Source organism: Anas acuta, chromosome 13, assembly GCF_963932015.1.
Source record: "Anas acuta chromosome 13, bAnaAcu1.1, whole genome shotgun sequence".
NCBI lineage: Eukaryota > Metazoa > Chordata > Aves > Anseriformes > Anatidae > Anas > Anas acuta.
Genome location: NC_088991.1, coordinates 14,140,500 through 14,161,438, shown reverse-complemented (window position 1 = coordinate 14,161,438; position 20,939 = coordinate 14,140,500). Strand labels below are relative to the sequence as shown.

Genomic DNA, 20,939 nt, shown 5'->3' with positions numbered 1-20,939 from the left:
AGTTACAAAGAAGGAAATTACTGTTATTCAGGTTTTGTTGTTACTTTCTCTGTCTTGCCAGTCTAGTAACAACACACAGTCTCAGTAGCCTTGGTCTTCATTTGTTAGGAGCAGAGGGTTTAAAAATCACTTGTTTGCATACACATGCTTAAAATCTATGCTTTACTGTACTAAAACTGAACGCCTTCCCTCTGCATGTTACAACTGGTATTAATTGTATCAAGTACAATCAAAGGAAAACAAACAAACAACAACAATAACACATTTGTTTCTCATTAAACAAAACTTGAGGTAGCTTTCAGGATGCAATACTTCCAAAGTTGTCTCTAAGGAAAACATGAAAGGTTCCTCTGCAGGTATGAAGGTGAATTCTAAAATAACCACTTCTTTACACAGCCAGCAAGCGGTCCACCTCCACTGCAAACCTCAAACAAACAGAAGCTGTCATGAATAAACGTTTATCATCATCTGCAGCACTTTTAAATGCTTCTGATCGAAGTAAGTGTTTGTGTTCCTGCTGGTAGCAGGTATACTGCTTAATTGTTATTTGGGGAGGAGACATGAGGACAAATGATACTCCTCTTCCTCCTTTGATGTGTAATTCACTTCATATTTTGATCTCAAATGCATTTCATGCAATTTGTTAATCCAGCTTGACTGTTCAGGGCTTTGACCCAGTTGATGTGATCTCTATTAGAGGAGAAGAGTAACGGTAAAGATTACTGTCTTTTTTATTATTACTATTTTTATTTCTGTAATCATTTTACTGAAGTCAAATCTTGGTGAATGATTGATTCATAAATCATTTCCCATCATCTTCAGGGGGTTGCATGCCTTAAATCACATCCTAAAATTTCAGCAAACTACAAATAGTACAAAAGTAAAGTTTAAATTTTGTTAGACAGATTTAGTCATTTGCTTGCCTGTGGGGAGGAAAAAATCAACATAGTTTTGGCATCTTTCTTTTGTGCAGGTCCTGTACTCAATAGACACTTTCTTTTTAATCTTAGAATTCTGCCTTAACCCAATAGAAAAGAATACATAAAAAACTCTTGACACTTCTGGGAGATTTTTGGATGGGAGGAGGTTGTTTTGTTTTAACCTGAGGTTCTAGTATGATTGTAGCTATAGACTGTAGCACTGTCATTTTCTAGCCCAATAAAGACATGTAAGTTTGATTCTGTTACACAAATTATGCATTTCTCAAACTGTTAGTACACACCACTGCTTCCAAGCATTCTGATGTCTATCTTACTGTGTTAATGATTGTCAAGAAATACAAGTGGACTACAAGATAGCTATTCCTGTAATTTTATTTTTAAAGGGTTTCTGAGTGTGTTTGTGCTCTCAAGATCCTCTATAATTTCTGTGGCTTCCAATCTCATTTTTGATTTCGAATGTAGGTTCGATAAAGTTCCTGGCTGCAGTGTGTCGCATTTAAAATGTGCATCACTTTACTAGTTTTAACAGAGACCTAGAGGGATGGGATAGATCTCTGTTCTTTTAATTCTGACAGGCTTAAATGTTTCACTCTTCTCACTTCCTCCTCCCTTCTGCCCCATCCCAATATGTGTACACTACCTGTATCAAGGAAATGTGAAACAGACCTTCCAGAACATAACATCAAGGTCATTCTTAAAATCCTAATGATCTGCCTTCTTCAATTAAAAAGAAATTAATTATTTAATTAAAAAAAAAAAAAAGAATTGTACTAATCTACTTGTTAAGAAAAATAAAGATTTGTATTATTACATACCAGCTTGTTTTAGCATGAGACTTCCTTGTGGGAATCTCTTCTGTGTTTCATAGGAGCCTGCCTGTAACAGAAATGTTTCTTCCCAAGGTAATGATAAGTATTAATAAGCCAAGAGCTGTTTAATATAAACAGTTAGGTCTACACTGAAGCGTTCTGTCAGTCTTACAACATTTGATCAAATTAGCTGTGCTAGAAAAATCTCTAACATGGACATGGCTAACAGTATTTTTGCTGGTTCAGGTTGGAAGGTGATACAGCAGAAAAACTTGTATTCATGCACTGTTTGCCTGGTAGGGGAATTGGTGAATATATCTACGCTGGCATAGCTGCAGGGGCAGTCTGTCTGAGTCACTGGAGACTGCTTGTGATCTGAAATGATATTTATGTATAATGTGTCTGCAGGGTTCAGCCCGGGTATGAGTCAGAAACAGGGCTGTAGAGTAGAAATAAAGCATCTAACAAAGGAAGTCAGTAATTATCAGCTAATTGGGATTGCTTTCAAACTTACTGTCTACTGTGAAATCCTTTGTGAATCTTTGTATGCATTGGAGAATAAAATCTCTGGTGGTTTGAAATGGAAAAAATTTGGATAGGACTTGTGACTTCTTGGATTAGCTGGATGCAGAGGGTGACTTACTGACAGATTTAGATCACCACAGCAAGTTAGAACAATTGCTCCTGGTCTGGTGCTCAAGAAGAAATGCCTGTTTGGTGAATGATGACAAAATTCAAATCGTAGAGGAAAATATGGTCACAACATTGACCAGATTGCTTCTGCCGCATGTATGTGTCTGGGAAGGTGAAGGAGCAGAATGCATAAATGAGAGAAAGGAACTTGTTTCTGGATCAGTGGAGTATTTCTTCAGCTGTGTTAATTCTGAGCTGTACACTTTGTTTCTGTCTCTTACTCATTCAGAATGTGAGCAGAGGCCTTTTAAAATTATTTATTCAGAAAGGCCTGCAAAGATGACGTCAGTAGCTCAAACAAGGTCTGTTAAGATTGGCATTATGTCTCTGTGATAAGCAATGTACAGGAGTATAAGATATATACATATATGGAGTGATTCTTCCCTATTCCAATTTTCCTGCTTGTGAAGGATCTATACTAGGAAGTAACTTAATTGCAATTCTGTATATAAGGGAAGTGGGGCTGGTGTTGGAGGGGACCTTTTAGGCTTTTCAACAAAATTAATCCATGCGCTTTCACTTCCAGGTACCACAAAGCGAAGTGCCTCATTAAACAGGCTGAATAACAAAGTTCCTGTACATTCTCAGCAGTCAGCACTCAAAGGTTCACAGGTGGAACAGAAAGGTGCTAGAAACAAGTTCATTTTGAGAATTGGGAGACGGTAGACGGGGTATTTGAAATTGACTTTAAACCACATCCCAGGTTCATTATCTGGGTTTTTACTCATGCATTCACTGCTGTAGATGTGGTCTATGCACTGTGGTGTAAATATTGTTATGCACATTCCAGTGCCAGATATTAGGTGATTTCCTAAAAAACAGACTTTAAAAAGTGGAAGGGGTGGAGGAGGTGGGGGGCTGGAGGGGCAGAATAGACAAATGCTAGCCAAACCATTTCACTTACAAGAAACTACTGGTTCATAACTTTTAGGTCGGTGTTTTCAGCTGATTTCTTGGCAAAAGCAAAGCATGAGAATGACAATTTAGAAAATCATATATATATAAATACTATGTTAAAAATAATCTTCCTTACGCTTGGTCTCTAGGAGGAACAGAAAAGAAGAGGAGCACATCTTTGAATAGAATGAGTAGTAAACCCCATTCCTCTCCTGAACTAGAAAAAGTGAAAAAGGAAGAAAAAACAGGTGGTTGTTTCATAAAGCTGAATATTTCCTTTAAAAAACATTCACAGTAAAGTTTGGATAGGCTTACCTTCACTAGTTTCCTTTGGTTGTTAAATCTCCAGGACTTTTTAAGGGCTTTTTAGTTATTCAGTGGTAAAGATAAAATTGTAAATAGTAAAGATTAAATTTCTAACTTGGGGCAGAAAAAAAAAAATGCTGTAAGAAGGATTTGACTCTGTTAGGTTGTGCTCTAAGTAGATTGCAGAAAGTCTCTGCTCAGGAGAGAGGTGTATTTGAAAGCTGGTAGGATTAAGTGTAAGATACGATAAAAATGTTAGTGATGTTTTCACTTCTTAGTTAAATCTTACTTTTGCTTTCTAAGCTCTCTTTCACTATTCAGTTTAATAGCAACTCTGCTCCTGCTGCTCATCTAAACTTTCTGCATGTGAATGATGGAGGAAACTGGTTTCACTTCAGTCTCCTTTGTTCTGTGTATTCCCCACTAGGTTACAAATATCTTTTTTTTTCTAGGGACTCTTTCTAAAGCAGAAGACTAGCAACTTTTCTAACTCTTTTTTTCCCTTTAACAATTCTGAAACTTTCCTTTTAGCAGCTGTTGCCAACAGTGGAAAAAGCATTATTCTTTTTCAGAATCTTTCCTGTTTGAGAGATTGATGAATGCTATCCATTTGTCTGTGCAAATGATGCCTGATGATAACCATTCACTTTGGCTTGAAAGTCTTCTGTTTATATCAGAATAACCTTTCTTGCAATGTAGAGTGTATAGCTCTGAAGAGCTGCGTCAAAATTTTTCCTATTTTGACTGACTTCAGCATTCATCCCTGTTGTATGCATCTGTCTCCATGTATTAAATTGATTGCTATTAAGCAAGCCGAGGACAAGTACAGCATAAGAGATGGCAGTGTTTAATCTTTCTGTGCTATTAGTTTGGATTTCTCTCTCCATGACTTGTATTTTTCTTCTAAAACTGCTATGATTTGCAACAATGCTCACAAACCTCCTTTGCTTTGTACTGCTTGTCTTTTTCATTATATGATTTCATGTTGGATCCTTTTTGATTTGTTCCCATCATTTAGCTCGCCGCTCCCAGGTCAGTCCTCTGGACAGTAGCGTTATCAGTCGCCTCCTCGCCCCTACACAGGCATCCTTAGCTAGGAGTAAAAGTGCTGCTACATTATCGGCTGATGGACAAGATCCCTCAGGTAACAGGAGGGCAGCAAAGTGAAAGTTTTTTGCAGTCGTTCTTCAAGCAAGAACTTAACATGATAGTTGCTAACTGCTGTGTTTCAGTCTGGATCAGACAGTTAATGTATGGTTATGTATAATATTACTTATCCAATATTTTCTTTGGTCAGTGACAACTGATTCATATGCTATGTTGCGTGTTTATTTAGTAAAACCAGAGAAAAACACTGGCGTTTAAAACTTAAACAGTGCCAGTTTACTTGGTTTGTGGAGAACCAAAATTCTGATACTTGTTTTGTTTTTTTCCTTTTTTTTTTGTTTTTTAACTGACTTGGAGATCTGCATTTCAGTGTATACTGAAATGAATCTGAGAAATACTGGTCAGAGAACAGTGCTAGGAAATTAACAAAAGGGAAGAATAAATATATATATCATTTCAAAGGAGGCTGAAAGAAGTAAGTTCAAGGCCTAAATTTCTTTAGAGGGAGAAACTCTTGTACAAACATGGCAAAGGAGTTGTCTTAACCTAAGTGCAGGGAGCACTGAGCTGGCTGCACTCAGAACGACTAGGAGTAGTAGCATACCAGAAAGAGTACATAGTAGAGAAACCCTGTCTGGCCCAAGTAATTTTACACTGCTCCAGACTGAGCTGGTAAGCTCACACAGTGGCTCAGCGTAGTACTAGCAAAAGAATCTCTACATCACATTCTGTTGCAAGGAAGGCCTAGCTGCATTCCACATGTCTTATTACTGGTGTTAAGTATGCCCCGGTAAATATTTGTGTGGAACCAATGTGGAGTCCTTTCTCCTCTCTTACTTCATAACTTGCATTCCCAGTTTTGCTCATTTCTTTAGTGTATTCTTCCATCTTTTTTTTTTTTTAATCTTATGCCACTTAACTTGGTCCTTGTTAATGGTAACATTTCTGCACTGCTCCCCTTGTGTAATCAGATTTTTGGTTCATAGTCAGTGGTCATATTTTTGCACAGCTGTGTGCCATTTTTATTTTATCATGAGTATTTCAGATCATGTCACGTGGGGAAATACCATCTTTTTCACCATTACTGACAGCATGTGACTTATTCACTATTGCTGAATTAAAGATAACTTTTACATTCTTATCATTTTACTTAGAAGTACTTTCTTCTTTTTGGTAAATACCTACCTGTGCTTTAGCACAAACTAAGCACAAACAGAATACAGTTCTCCTTCCACAAACGCTGCAAATATAAAAATAAAATGTATTTTCCATAAAGTTACAAAATTAAGTGCTGGCATCTGTCACAATTTATTCATACTCTAGAAAAATCGCTTGTCTCATTTCAGAAGTAGATTTTTACATATATGTATGCTTGTCCATCTATGATTATTTTAGTTAAAGTAGTAATTAGAAGATACAGTTTCTTTCAATATTGTATTATTTGTGAAGAGATTGACACCTAAGGTAGAAAAGCTATTTTAGTTTAGCAGTTGATTCCTCTCTCTTATATGTTTATTTTACACCACTTAACTTCGATTTGTTAACGTGGATAAAGGGTGCACATATATAGTAATAAAGGGGTTAGAGAGGCAAAGTAGAATAAAATACTGTTGCATAAATGCTTATTTCACAAGAAATGTTTGTGAAGTAATGCTCAGATTCCTAAAGTAATTCTGCTTTGCAAGTACGTTGTGAACAGAAGGAAATTTTCCTCCATGAGTATGGGGGGAATGTACTTAAAATTTGAATGAAGAATCTGTAAAGAATCATGCTAAGCCATTAAAACTGTTCTGAAGTATTTGTGATGAGATGCATCTTGACTGAAATACTGGTGTATTGCAAAATCAGGCAATGTTTGGAAAAGCATTTTATTTTTATCTACTTCAGACTCTGCTTTCAGAATGGTTTTATTCTTAGTGCTGTTGCTTCCAAAGTACTAATCGTGTGGTGGTGGTGTCTGTGTCCATGACCCATTGCAATGTGCACTTCCTGTGATGTTTCTCTGTATGGTTTCTAACACACACAATCTTTCTTTCTCTCTTTTTCCCTCTTTTCTCCTATTCCTATGCTGTGCACTTGGTTCTTGTTTTGTCTTGTCAAATTCCTAACTTTTATAGAATCTCACCTCTGTCCTCGTTCAGCTTCAGCCAGTTCCATCAGTTCCCCAGTCCCAACTCCTAAAGTGCCCGTGCGCAGTCGTAGCATCGACAGATTGAAGCCCTCTGTACCTTCATCTGATGCAAGTTCACCAGATTCAACCCAGGTTTGTTCAAAATCCACAGGAATTAGGTTTGTATTAATCTGGGGGTTTGGAACAGTTCAGGATTTGTTTATGTGCTTTGTTATTGAGATGTCTGATAGTGCGTGCTTCAAAAATACAGTATTGAAATAGAATTGAAATTTTATGATCCTTGGTCTCTCTGGTATCTTAATGGCAAGCTGTTTTCTGCTTATGGTTCCTAAAGTTTCATTTAGGTAACATAATGACTGGGTCTGTATTTTGGAACATAAAGGAAATGTGAAGTTCATGTTTTTGAGGAGTTGTATGTTTGTTGTGGTAGCAGCTACCCTGTCTTTAATGTATCCTAGAGTGAGCATTATTTTATTATTACATATCTTCTTAGAAATCAGAGGTGGAAAAACCATCCCCAGGTTCTGGGTTAAGACGCCCTCCCTCACCATCCGTGTCTGCCCGTAGAAGATCCCCTTCTCCTGCTAATTTGGTGAAGCGTCCTCCATCACCTTCTACAGTTAGGTATGTGTCCTGGTTAAATAGCTTATTCAGAACAAAATGAAGGCTGCTTCCTGTCTCAAAGAAAGCTGTGCTGTTAGAATTCAGATGACCTATGCTACACCGTGTTGATACACACAAGGATTTCACTTGTGGTCTGATTTCTCTTTTTTTGCACGTTGAGGAATGCAGCACTTACTTAAGCCTTTGTCTCCTTTGTGCAGACAAACTACTTCTGTTTTTTTGTATGATCTTTACACTGAAACCAATGGGAAGCATGCAAGCTTCTGAAGAAGTCAATCTACCTGTATTATGGTAGGAATTCCTTAGACTCGAATCACAAGGTTTATCCTTGACATGGAGTAAAAGCAGAACTGATCTAAAAGACATGCTTGGATGTTAGTCCATTAGTAGGGAGCCCAGGTGCCCAGGGTATTTCAGAATCCTCTGTTTAAGGTTAATGAGAAAGGCAGCAGTATTTGTGTATGTATTTATTTTTAAAAGCAAGGTGCATAGTACAAACTAGACCATTGTCCTCTGTTGTGTATTTGAGTTTTTTGCTGATATCCCTGAAAAATATTCTTTACCTCAGCAGACAAAAGACTCGCCCACCTTCACCTAGTATATCAAAACAAAGGCCACCATCTCCTACTCCGATCTCTAAACCAGCACCCATCCAACGTCCACCTCTCATACCAGGTGTTATAAACATTACCAAAAAGAAAAGTGAAGCAGAGAGCAAACCAAAGGAAAAGAGCGCAGAAGGAATGGGACAAGAGCAAGGTGCTTCACCAGCCTTGGACAGGGATGCAGTAGCAGCTAGCACAAAGACCAAAGAAGGTGAGTGCATCTCCATGACTGAAACTCTTATTCAAGAGATCTCCAGCATATACTAGAACTGATAAAATAGTTCATTCATGAGGCAGACCACTGGAGATTAGGATGCTATAAGGTGGAAGCTTATATAGTGATTACATGATTACTTATATAGTAGTTTTATGTGGTAGTGGATTTTAGTGCAATAGTTGGTTTATTCAACTTGATTATTGAAGACTTAAGTCAGGAGCTTTCAATATTATTGGTTGTACTATAACCTTAAGAGAAATAGAAATCCTGTTTGCCTTCTGGACTTCAGGATGTTGAGAGATCTGTTAGCTTGAGGCTTGCAAAGTCAATAGTTAAACTATACAAAGGTCTTTCAGTGCATTCAATAGTTCTTATAATTGCTTGTGTAGAAACCTGCTTGTGGGAATAAATCAACTATTGGTACATCTCTGTCTGAAAGCCAGTTCTCACAAAGCTAGAAGGCTGCCTCAGTCTGGATTCCAGTGAACATGCTGCCTCAGGGAAAAAGTGGTCAGTGAATGTGTCATGCTGAGAAATTACTGTGGTAGATTAAGGAGAGCCGTATACTGGATAAACAGTTAGTCTCCTAGTCCTTTTCATTGTGCCAAGTAAGCACAGCCTCTGTCCCTCTTACTGGAAGAACACCATGTGCCATCTCCAGAACAGAGTCTGGGAGAGCCTTCTGATGAGGTCTTACAGGCATTACTCTGTGGAGAAGGACTTAGGGGAGACTAAAGAGGAAAAGGTGGGATCTCTGGAGTTTAAACTACAGCCAATGGGCAGTACTGAGGGTGAAAATCCTTCAGAAATAGGTAAGTGGGAACATATGCTTGCTGCACGTTACTGCATGTACAGTTCCTGTTGTGCATTCCTCAGCTGGTACAGTTGTCTGTGATTTTTGAGACACTTCCTGACATTATGTGATGTTGGATGTGAAATACTATTAGTCATCTGAAGAACTCATTTATGGTACAGTTCTTTGAGCATATGTTCCTGTAGAAGGAAGCTCAGATATTGTAGTCAAATGTCAATGAGTTGCATATGCGTCTTCAGTGTCACGTCATTCATCTTTGCAGTCAGAATGTCCATCTCTCGATGCACATTGTGATAAATGTCTTGCATGCCTCAGAGAGGGCATAATCAATTGTTAATAGTGTCAGCAGTTGGTTGAAACCTCTATAACATGTCCTATTCCTGTATCTTCCAGTTCTGGAATAAGAACACCTGTCCTTGTTCCTTGGATGCTTCACCTGTCTCCTGTCTGCACTGATTTCTGGAGCTGTATTAGCCCAGTTTATCAGTTTCCATTTTATTTAATTGCTAATCTCCGAGCTAGACATCTTTGTAGTGGTTTGTAATGGGACTGGGTGAAGCTCTTCATCTTTGGCACATATGAGGAAATTGTGGCCATGTTCTTCAACCTAGAGATGATTTGGTTTATCTTTTTCAATGTCTTGGTACAATGCAATATTGCCAAGAGAGGCAAAATCTTTGCTCTTATTAAAAAAAAAAAAAAAAAGTTGCTTTCACTTTTCACAGTGTGTGCAATAGATAATGAAGAAAAGGAACTAATGATGGACATCTGTGTAGACAGTTTACCTTGTGGGTTGGTGCAATACCATATTTCAGGCAGCTTCTGAAATCAAAGCACACCAATGGCATATGGCAAATCAGTCTCCAGGTCTTGTAGGTTCAACCTAATTTCAGCTTTGTGTACTTCTGTCTTCATACCATCTCTTCACCCTCAAACTAAGCTTGATTGCCTGTTGCTGACAGACAGCAATCAAGTCTTTGTCTTGCTCTTTGTGTCTTCATACTAAAATACACTGTTCTGCAGTAAAACACTTTCTTATTTTTCAGTGACTCGGAGCAGTTGTCATTTCTGGCAGCAGCCTTTCGCAGCTTCTTTGAGAGTTAAAAGGCTTGTTTCAACTTTAAGCATAAGTGCTCCTTCATGAGCTCTCACCTTATGCATGATGATAGGTAATAAACTATCATGGAGCCTCGCTTCTTTTCTATCTAAATAGTGAAGGCTTTGGAATATGATTCCTAGATTAACTGTGAATACATGACTTGCCTTGAAATGATCTGGAATCCTCCATGTCTCCAACTAATAGTACAACACAAACACATTTGTGCTCTTGTTGTCAGGCTAGAAAATAACGGTCCAGTAATGAACTGACACCAGATTCTCCTCACATAGTAGATCTGTGTAGTATTCTTTTCACCTTGTTAAAAAAAAAAAGTCCTGATTAATGGGAGAAGAGGAGGAGATTCAACTTCCCCCTCTTCTTAAGTTACAGGTTTCCTGCATCCTTTCTACTTCGCTGGCAGGATAATACTGCTGGAGAGGAACTACTTCGAGCAGTCCATATTCCTAATGGCTGCAAGAATCTTAAAAGCACCTCTTTGCTCTTAAACCACAAGCTAGAACTAAGTAAGATCGGCAGATAAGCTATTAGTTCTTTAGAGGCATTTTACAAATGTTCTGAGACAGCTCTCTCACCTGTTTCCCTCTTCACCTTTCTATCATGAAAATGACAGAAAAGAGACAATAATGACAGGTGGGAGTACAATGAAAATGGAGCTGATTATAAAACTGTAGAATAATATTGTTAAGGCATGTTAGCCATCATGTTGGGAAGTCCCATGTCCAGCCCTATGGAAACAAACTACAAAGGGCACATGGGCATGAAAGCACTTGAAGTAACCATATGGGAATTGTGTTTCAGCAGTTAAAATGCAATAGAAAGATCTTTCATAGACTTGAGGTGTCCTATACTTTTTGCTTTTATGCTCCCCCTGTTCTTTCCATATCTGTGGTATTCTGAATATTTTTTTGACTAATTTTCTATCATTTTTGATACCAGATATTCATAGTATTTCAAGCTCTTATTACCATGTTATTACCATGTTATAATCCTAAAACCTATACCTGAAAAGCCTAAAGCTGTTAGGCTTCTTGCTGAGAACTAATTTATCTGTTTTAGATTCAGTTTTGATGGGGGAAAGAGTTAAATCAACCAATTTTGATATCATTGAGATTCCTGTAGTGTCAAAATAGGGGTGCTGTGCTGGTTGCTGTGCATAATGGAAGATGGCCTTTGATGTAAAAAGTGTCTAGTTTAAACTGCCAAGACACTTGGGTGGCAAAGGAGAAGAGAGCCATTTTGATTTTCTTTATGGTTATATACTGGCAACATTAAATGTTGCCTCCCCCCTTTAAATGAAAAATTTGCAGAATATAGAAAGAAGAACTCTTAGTTCATGCAACTCTTGAGTAGGCAGATTCTGCTAATAGTTCTCACAACTGCAAGGAGCCGATCTTTCGTACTTGAGGAGGAGGTGGAGGAGGTTCCCTTTTGGCAGAGCTCAGATTTAGAAGCATCGTGGTTGGATTCCTGTTTGTACCGACATAACTGTATTTTTGCCCAAATAAGATGCAATGTGCATTCTGAGGCGGAGCTTCAGTTTCAACATTGGGTAAACCTAACTATCAGAAAACTTTTCTGTGACTGCTCTCTGTCAGTGCTGTAATCCTTTTCCTGGGACTGCAAGAACAATTTTTATGCACAAAGCACTACTATGATTCAGCAATTAAGAGTGTACTCAGTGAATTATGCCCTACAGCTGCAGGTAGTGATTACGTGTCCACAGGATTTAAAAAGATTTTCAGGTATTAAAGTGCCTAATGATGGCATTGTGTTTTGAATGACTTTTCTTTAGGTTGGAAGCAAAATAACGGATAAAACCCTGATGTCAGTGTTCATGAAAATTAACTTGGCTTGAAGGCTTTCTAAAACTTAAGCAAACATATATGTGCTAATTTGTGAGATATTAAAAAGAAGAAAGACGCATCCTGCCCAATGTTACGGTTCTGTTGCTCTACTGACACCAAGAGTGAATATTCAGATGACCTCTAGTAATGGTGGAACAGTGTTAATTCTAGAGAGTGGGAATAACTGGTAAAAACATATTTAGTTATTTCAATATATATTGAGAGCAACTGGGTGGCAAGGGATTTTTATTTATTTATTTAAAATATAGTTATATTTATAATATATATTTATAATATATTTATTTATTTATAATAGTATCTCTGAGGTTCATAACACCAGGCAGGGTGAACAAACAAAAACTGCAGGGCTATATAAATGTCTACTAGCCTGGTGGCTGGGGCTGTTTTAATCTCTATGTAAACTGGAGAATGATTTTTTGCTAAAATATGATACTGCTGAAGGCATTAGTATGTGCCTTCAAGGCCAAATTAAATAGGTGATTATTTGCATCCAAAGATACCCTATAAATATGAAGGCGTTAATGTTATTCATTTTAAAACTTCTCTTGTTTCACATTTCCTCTTTATAATCACGGATATGCATTCAGTTTTATTAGAAGGAAGTTAAGTGTATTTCCTGAAGCAGTATTTCTTCAATTTTCTTTTAAGCGTTTCTAATTGTATTAGAATGAAAATATCTTTTTAGAAATACATTTTTATGTTCCATGGTAATTGGAGAATACCATTAAACTGTATTGTCTGAAACATGGCTGGAATGCTGTAGTTGAAATGATCTGTTATCTCAGTGTTAGGGAGATGTTGGTGCGCTGCCGCCTTCTCATTAGGACTGCCCTTTGGCTCTTGTGGGCCTCTATACACAGTATACTTACTGAGTGATGAGTGCTGATCTAAAAATGTAGTGGGTTGGTTGGCCAAGAAAAAAATCTCACAGTTAAAACGTCTTTCTTCATTTTAAGTTGCTAGGTCTTTTTAACAGCAATTTTCTTTTAAACGTTACAGAATCAGGTAGCAAGTCAGTAGCAGGGACCACCACAGCTGAAGAAGCTGCTAAAATCTTGGCAGAGAAAAGACGTCTGGCACGAGAGCAAAGAGAGCGGGAAGACCAAGAAAGAATTCAGAGAGAGGAAGAGGAAAGGTAACAGTTCAGGAGAAGGAAATGTTTTCTTTGGTGGGTGTGGTTGAAATGGACACTTCAGTTTTACATTTTCCTAAGCATTAAACTTGAGGTAGGACAAATTGCTGTGTATATCATCAATCTATACCTCAGTATATATGTAATGCATGGTCACAGTGCAAATCACTGCTTCCTTTTCCTAACAGTCACCAGTACTGCTTTTACTTCAAATCTAAAATGTGTTTTTATGCCATTTATATTTGTTTTGTTGTCTTGAAATATTCAGCCTCTCTGTATGAAACTTTACTTCAATGAACTCAGAAAGTGAGTACATTAAATCTCATTTTAGTGATCCTAAATCTGGATCAGAAATGTAGTAGCTAAATAATTCAAAGCAATAAATCAGTATACATTTGGTTCATCACAAAGAAGTTGTTAACAATAACAATTTTGTGCTGACCATCTTTACTCCAGGTCATAGAGTAAAGTCTGCATAAGGTCCTGTCTAAGCTTCTCTGTACACTATGGAGTATCAGATTTTGTCTGTTTTCTGCTCACTGGGTATTAAGCTGTCATGAACTTTAATAGAATCTGCTACAGATCAGAAATACATCACGCCTTTATTGGATTAGATTTGATGTGTACATCTGCATGATCTTGCAGTGAAACACCTCTAGTATATCTCTGGAACTAGGACTATAGAAGAAAAAGTGTTTTAGAAAACTTGACGAAATTTGTTTATCAGTGATTGAGAGCTTCATTCATGTTTTGGATGCAGGTGGTATTTATTAAATAGTTCTCTCTTAATCCAGTTCTCAATCAGACATTCCATTATTGGAAAAGCTGGCTTTGGACTTGTCTTAATCAGCAAAGAACATTTAAGTGTATAGATAGTTTCTTTCAAGTTATTCTGCTTTTTCCTTATACTAGTCTGGACAGTGGCATTTGTAATTCCACACCAGAAAGTATCATTATGCAATTATTCTATGATGGACAAACTGAAAAGTTTCTTGCTTTCCTAGTCTGCCTCACATGCATGCACACTTTTAAAGAAGGGAATGTCCAGTCAGTAATCTGTATCTTGGAAATACTAGAATCAGAGAAGAAGAAATGGCCAAGAGAGCAGTTGAAGAAAAAGCACGACGGGAAGAGGAGCTCCGCAAACAGGAGGAAGAAAAGAGAGTGGCTTATGAAGAACAGCAAAGACAAGCTGAAGAGGAAAGAATCCGTCGAGAACAAGAAGAGCAGGAAAAACTTGCAGAGCTTCAACAGCAGGTCTGTTTATTTGTACGATTCTGACTGTGTTCCTTGTACAAAGCTGCTGACATGTTTTTGAGAGGGTTGTCTTTTATTTTCTTTCATAGAACAATTTTGACAAATCTCTGTGAGGAATGATATAAAGTAGAGTTCATCCTGTCCATGACAGGAGATCGGTTTAAAGAATATCTTGCAGTTCTTCCTTGTCCTAGTGTTGTATGCGTTTTCTTTCCACATTTGATGAATTCGAGTGTGGGACAGAGGCAGATATGTTGGAAGTTTTCAAAAAATTTTTTTATCCATCTGGCATGTTACTTTGCACACACAAAGGTATTTGTACTGAGACCACTTTACCACTGTACTGCTGTGGATTATAAGAAAACGGTCTGTTTGGAAAGTCATCCAGGCTCTTCTGATTCCAGATGAGCAAAAAGAAAGATTGGTAGTGTTTCCAAGTCTGCTTTTCCAGTTGCTAGATAGTCTTCCACAGCTAATATATGTGTACCTTTCCAAAGGCATCTTTCTAAGCGAAGGAAACTGTTTTGAAGAAAGTGGACTTTCTTTAAATGAGATTAATTTTGAAAATCAAGGCAGCTTTACAATGAAGTGATTTGTGTTTAAAGAGTTGTATCTTATGGACAGCATTGCAATGTCTCTGAACATATCTTTAAAAGCTTGCTTAAGTGTAGTCAACACTCTAAGTAATTGTCATATGCTTTTATTTTTTTTTCCAGTCATAGTGGAAAAGATTTTCCAGTGTAGAAGGAACAGAAGATGCTCAGCACAGAGTATCTTGCAGAGTATACCTCACTGCCAAGATTTTTAAATTAACCTTGAAACATACAGAATTCAGTTGCTGTCCTGTTACTTCATAAATTGTCCTTCTTAGAAAAACCTCATCCTGAAGTATAGTTTGAACTCTGACTAGCTAAACAACATCCAGAAGATTTGCATAATCATAATAAAGAATTGCAATTCTTTTCAAGTCAGTTTTTAAATGTCATAGTAATATAAATTTCATTTCAGTAACTGTATCATTGGCATTTAGCTGCAATGCATGGTACTATTAAATAGCAATTGTCTGCCACTCCTGTCTATCTTAAACCAGAATCTGTAATGGCTCTGCTTTTAGCTCTTGGAAGTGAGTTGTGCATAAGATGCTCTTTTTCTTTCTTTCCCTTTTTTTTTTTTTTTTTTTTTTGGCCTTGCTTTGTTTTCAGAGAGAAGAAGCTGAAGCAAAAGCTCAAGAAGAGGCTGAAAGACAGCGGCTGGAAAGGGAGAGAATTATGCAGCAAAATATGCAGGAAAGGCTTGAAAGAAAAAAGGTATGCTTTCTCAGCCTAAAGTAGTTGTTGAAGTGTTAGTATTAAACTGAGCAGGCAGACTGTCTCAGGTGCATTTAAATAGAAGTAGTAGTTTTTTTAAAGCTAGCTCTGGCTTGTGAGCTTTAACAACAGTGAATAAAGTAGTAAATTTATTAAATATATAATTTATGTGATGAACATTTAAAACAGAATGCTGAAACATAAAACTCTGTCATTGCAAATATTTTCCCCATTTTAACAGAGAATTGAAGAAATAATGAAAAGAACACGAAAATCGGATCAAAACGAATCCAAGGTACTTATTTTCTTAGATCTGTAGAATGACCCTTCCCAGAGAAGGCTTTGTCTTGTACCCTATGTTCCTCTGTTATCTTTGAACAAACTGGCTTCCATATGAGGGTAAAGGTTCTGGCACGCTAGAATAACGTTCAGTAGCTTTCCATGACATACATTCTTCTGCATTGCTTGTTCAGACCAAATGTCTTTGCATTTTTGTTCTAGGCATATAGAAACAATATGATCTGGCATTACCACTTGCAGATCAATTCCAAAACCTACTGATTGGTAATGATTTTTTTAAAAATTACCCATTCTTCTTGGGCTTTGGGCTAGCCTCTGGACTAGCATGAGAGCTAGGATTGAACCATTTGTGAAATGCTGTGAAATGCAAGCAATTGTGAATAAGCAAGCAATTGTGAATAACACTTCCCAAATTCAGTTGCAGAATGAAGGGAAGTCTGCGTCCGAGGTTATCGAGGGAGAAGACATTGAAGAGGAGGAAGAGTTGGGACTTGAGAAGACCAATCAATCAGGTAAGGAAATTTAATGAGTCAGATCTAAGTCGCTGCCAGTGTCTGTGTTGTTTTGGCAGTGTTAAAATGTCACTCAATTTATAGCATTGTGATGAACTGAGACACAAATTCCAGAAATGTCACAATCTCTGCTTAAATAGAGTACATAGTTGCCAGTTATAATAGAATAATCCTTATAATAATATATATATAATAATATTATGATAATAATACTATAACATGTAATTAATATATTATTAATGTTGTAATATTAATATAATAATCCTTATAATAGAAGCTATTCAAAAATATTAAATGCAAAATGATTTGTGTATGAAATGCAGGCAGCATGTTTTCTTTTTACAAATGTATTTTGAAGGTGAAAAACAAAAATCATGTTGTTATAGCTTGTCTTTAGATTAATTTCTCTACAGAAAGAGAGTGCATCAAATTTTGGCTAGGAAAGGTCATTTTGACACTTATATGCTGTTCTAAATGAATAATATACCTGTTACTGAAGCTCTGTTTTTGTTTTTTCCTTCATACTTCCAGGAAAACTAAATGGCATTGACTTACCCCAGGAAGTCAAGGGGGAGACAGAGGGCTGTCTACAGACTGCACATAGCTTGATCTCTACAGAATTTGAGCAACAAGACGTGTCAGAGTTGAAGGCCAATGAAGTATTTATGAATGGGAGTGATTTGAAAGGTGATGACGGATCTCTACTCTTTGCCGAATTAAAGGATTCCAGGTGAGTCTGTGTAGGTGGCTGTTTTATTGTCAAAGCAGTTATCTGTCACACAAGAAATCCCTCTGTGTTTAAATTCAATTTACTACTGTATGTAGCACTGGATCAAATTTTGCACCCCACTAGTTTTCTGGTATTTCTCTGGCTTGCTCTAGGCACATGGTATGTACATGCTGTCAGTTTGCAGGTTCATGCAGAGTCAGTTAGCTCAGGGTAACTGTTTGTTTAGATGACACCATGTTGACAGTAAAGGCTTTGCTAAGTGATACACATAGCCAGCAACATCGCAGTGTTACTTGTAAAGAATGGTATTGACTTGAAAACTTTTTCCATTGAAATAGCTAGCAGTTCTTTTCATTAACAAAATATTCAACAAGGAGAAGCGGGGATGAAACTGAAAAGGAAGAATAACCTACAGGAAGTTCTAGAACAATTCTAATTGTGCTGAAACAGCAGATAAAACACAGAAACCTCCCTTAATGGGATTTTTTTGGTATTTCAAATTTTATCTCTTTAAACATAAAGTTATTCCTATGTAATAGTGGAAAACGTGTCCTCTCGTGCTAGTTCCATTTGCTCATCTAAATGCTAAAGGTTTAGAAATGACATTGCAAACTTTTTTTTTTTAAGTAAGAGGAGAAATGCACAGTGCTAAAATTAATAGAGGAGGGCTTCTTTAAACTTGCTGGCTCTTCATATCATTTCTGGAGCCAGACCTTACCTGATAGTTATTAGTATAGTAAAAATTTGTTACATGCTGGTGGGTCGTTCTTCGCCACTGGCTCTTGGATGGGAGATCCCATGTGGCAGCTGGAGGAGCTCGTCTAGGGATGCCCTTCAGAATATGCATTGCTTTGCAAGCTGTGTAGACTGCTAATTCAGCTGGCCTGTAATAAATCTAAAGAGTAAATATCCAGAAATTGTAATACTAGTATCCATTTGCTTTTTCCAGCCATCCTGCAAAAGAAATGGTTATTGATGACTCAGTGAAGTTGGGTGTTAATGAAGCTGATCATACAAGTGGACTTATTCAGAATCTAAATGGAAAATCTGATTCATGGACTTTTGAGGAGTTTATTGACGTTGGAGTACATTCCAGGTCAACAAAACTGAGTTCAGACAGTCTCTCTGCTGATAACTGTAATCAAAACTTGAATGATGCTGCTACAATACCTTCTAGTCCCAAATTGGCTTATGAGGAAGATGGTGCAGTGAATTCTTTGACCAAACCTATAGATTCTTCATCAGGTAATCCAAGCTGATTTCCCTATCTATCCCCTCCTCTGGCTGGATAATTAACTTTGTTGCATTTTTATTCTCCTTGCCTTAACTTCAGCTTCTTATTTTCAAGGCACTTTTTCCAATGTGTAGACTGGAGAAAAAGCTCCTTTTTTAGCGCTTGTAACTTGAATTCTGTCAAAAGGAGTCACCAACTGATGCCTTTCTAGGGATTTGCTCTATATAGCAGCTCAGGCCTGACATCAAGGCTCTTCCAAAGACACAGCTGAGCCCCTGTGAAGCTCCTGTTTCTCCTATCAGCACTCAAGCCCATCTGTTGTATTTTAGGCTTCTTCTAAAACGTCTTAAATGGCACGTTACTTTTGAAGATACTAACAGTTTAAAAGGTGTCTGATGTAACTCTACAGACAAGACCTGGCTGCTTTCCCCTTTCCACTCCTAGGCATGTTCTGTAACTTTTTGATGCTGATCTGCATGGTCTTAAAAGGTCTTTCAGGCTCTGGCAAGATATTAGCTGTCCTCTATACTTACCATAGAATAGTCTTTCACTTCACTGATGGGTGTAACACCAACCTTAAATTCCACCAACGGTTGTATTGCATTTTGGGAGGAGTAATAAAGCTACATGCACAATACTCAGAATTTTCTGAAAGAAACAGGGTTGCATCTGAAGCCAAACGTACTTGACAACCCAGGCCCTGATGCAGTACAGCACAGTGTGTCAGAGAGGCTTCAGCATGCTAGTTTTCATAAGACTTAACTGCTCTGTTGTCGTAGCTAAACCCCAAATGAGCGTACTCACAGCAGGAGATCTCTGTCCACGAGATAAATGACTGCGTGAAGAGTTGAAATAAATGACAGTGGGGAAAAAACAAGACTTGCTATCCACATTTTCTTTAAGTGATGTGTAGCACCTTTTTTGATTAAAGTATAGCACTTTTCTAGACTGAACTGTTTCCTGAGTCTCCTCTGTCACTCTGCGTCTTGTGAGTTTTGGTCTTACGGACATAGTTATATTGAGACTTTCCTCCAGGCCACTACTGTGTAGGCTGTGGGAATAAAATGATTTAATGTGATATTGCTGATCACATTTTTTTTCTGATCATTCACTCCTTAGTGAAGAAAGAGTTGCCTTTAATTTTGAACGTAAATGTGTTTTGAGATAATCCGTTTTAAGAATTGTGTATGCAACTCTGGAAACAAGTGCTCATATTTAAAAAAAAAAAAAAAAAGCTACTATGCTGATTTTGGACTGTGAGTTACTAAGTGGGTCTGTGCGCACCCCCTCACACGTAGACTCTGACAGTGATGATAGATGTATGTAGAATACATGCAGTATGATGGTTAAATATTTTCTTTTCTTTGCTCTCTGGACAGAACTGTGAACACTAGAGACCTGGAAATAATCTGATTGCACTGCAGTAATCCAGTGTTTTATCAAGTACCGAAGGCCTTGTTTTGAAAAGCTGCTTGTTTACCTTTATCCATCTTCAAGTTTGAAAAAAAACAAACAAAAACACATCAGGGGAGGGATGACAAACTTCTAGATTTGCACCTTGAAACATTTCAGGGAGACTATTGTGCTGATGTTCCTTTTCCATGTGTTTAGTTAATTGTTGGATAGGATTTCCTTGTCTAAATATTACTTACTTCCCTCTGACAGACTTTACGCTAACTTGTTTAAGTCTTTTTTGTTTTCATACCAGTAATGTACAGCAATGTGCCACTGCAGACTTTCCAGTTTGCTACTGGTCAGATTTTAGATATTCCTAAAATGGCACTTGATGAAATAAGACTTTTTCAGTGCGTGTTAAAGCTCAAGTTCATTTGTAATGTCCTAGAAAAAAGCTGTACGCTTTCATTCATGTGCTATTTTTTAAATGCAAAATTGAGTATCTTCAGCTTTGAATTGAGAAGGAAAAATTTGTATTTTCCAACATCAAGTTTCAAAATATTTCAAAAATGTTGAAATCTCAAAAGTTTCAAAATGCAGCGTTGTGTCATCACTAATATGTTTTAATCTATTGGAAAACAGCAAAACATTTTACAGGATATGCACTAATATTACAAAAAATGTTGAATACCTAGGTTTGTTTGTCATAGTGCAGTTCAACATGTCATGCTTTTAAAAATGTTTTCCTTCTGATTTATTTATCTACACTCATGTAAGTATTATTTTATTGTGTACATAACAGTATTAGACCATTGAAGTCATGTTTTGTTCATGTTACTGTTAATTATTCTAAGTGTTCCTGTTCTAGCTTTATAACAGACTGCAAGCTGCATATATATATATATATTTCCCTTCCCTGAAGCCTGTATTAAGTAATCTATTT

General features: G+C 37.2%; 1 protein-coding gene across 1 annotated transcript in view; it reads left to right on the top strand.

Annotated features, from left to right (window-relative positions):
• Positions 1–19,554, top strand: part of MAP7D3 (MAP7 domain containing 3) — a 43,250-nt gene extending 23,696 nt beyond the window's left edge. The window contains exons 7-20 of the mRNA XM_068697413.1: positions 397–498; positions 2,970–3,068; positions 3,490–3,588; positions 4,665–4,790; positions 6,871–7,016; positions 7,378–7,508; positions 8,080–8,324; positions 13,129–13,264; positions 14,338–14,518; positions 15,721–15,825; positions 16,067–16,120; positions 16,544–16,637; positions 17,169–17,367; positions 18,317–19,554. Of these exons, the coding sequence (XP_068553514.1) occupies positions 397–498; positions 2,970–3,068; positions 3,490–3,588; positions 4,665–4,790; positions 6,871–7,016; positions 7,378–7,508; positions 8,080–8,324; positions 13,129–13,264; positions 14,338–14,518; positions 15,721–15,825; positions 16,067–16,120; positions 16,544–16,637; positions 17,169–17,367; positions 18,317–18,626 (2,027 nt within the window). The 3' untranslated portion in view covers positions 18,627–19,554. The remainder of the gene's footprint in view (positions 1–396; positions 499–2,969; positions 3,069–3,489; positions 3,589–4,664; positions 4,791–6,870; positions 7,017–7,377; positions 7,509–8,079; positions 8,325–13,128; positions 13,265–14,337; positions 14,519–15,720; positions 15,826–16,066; positions 16,121–16,543; positions 16,638–17,168; positions 17,368–18,316) is intronic.
• Positions 19,555–20,939: the final 1,385 nt, after the last annotated feature.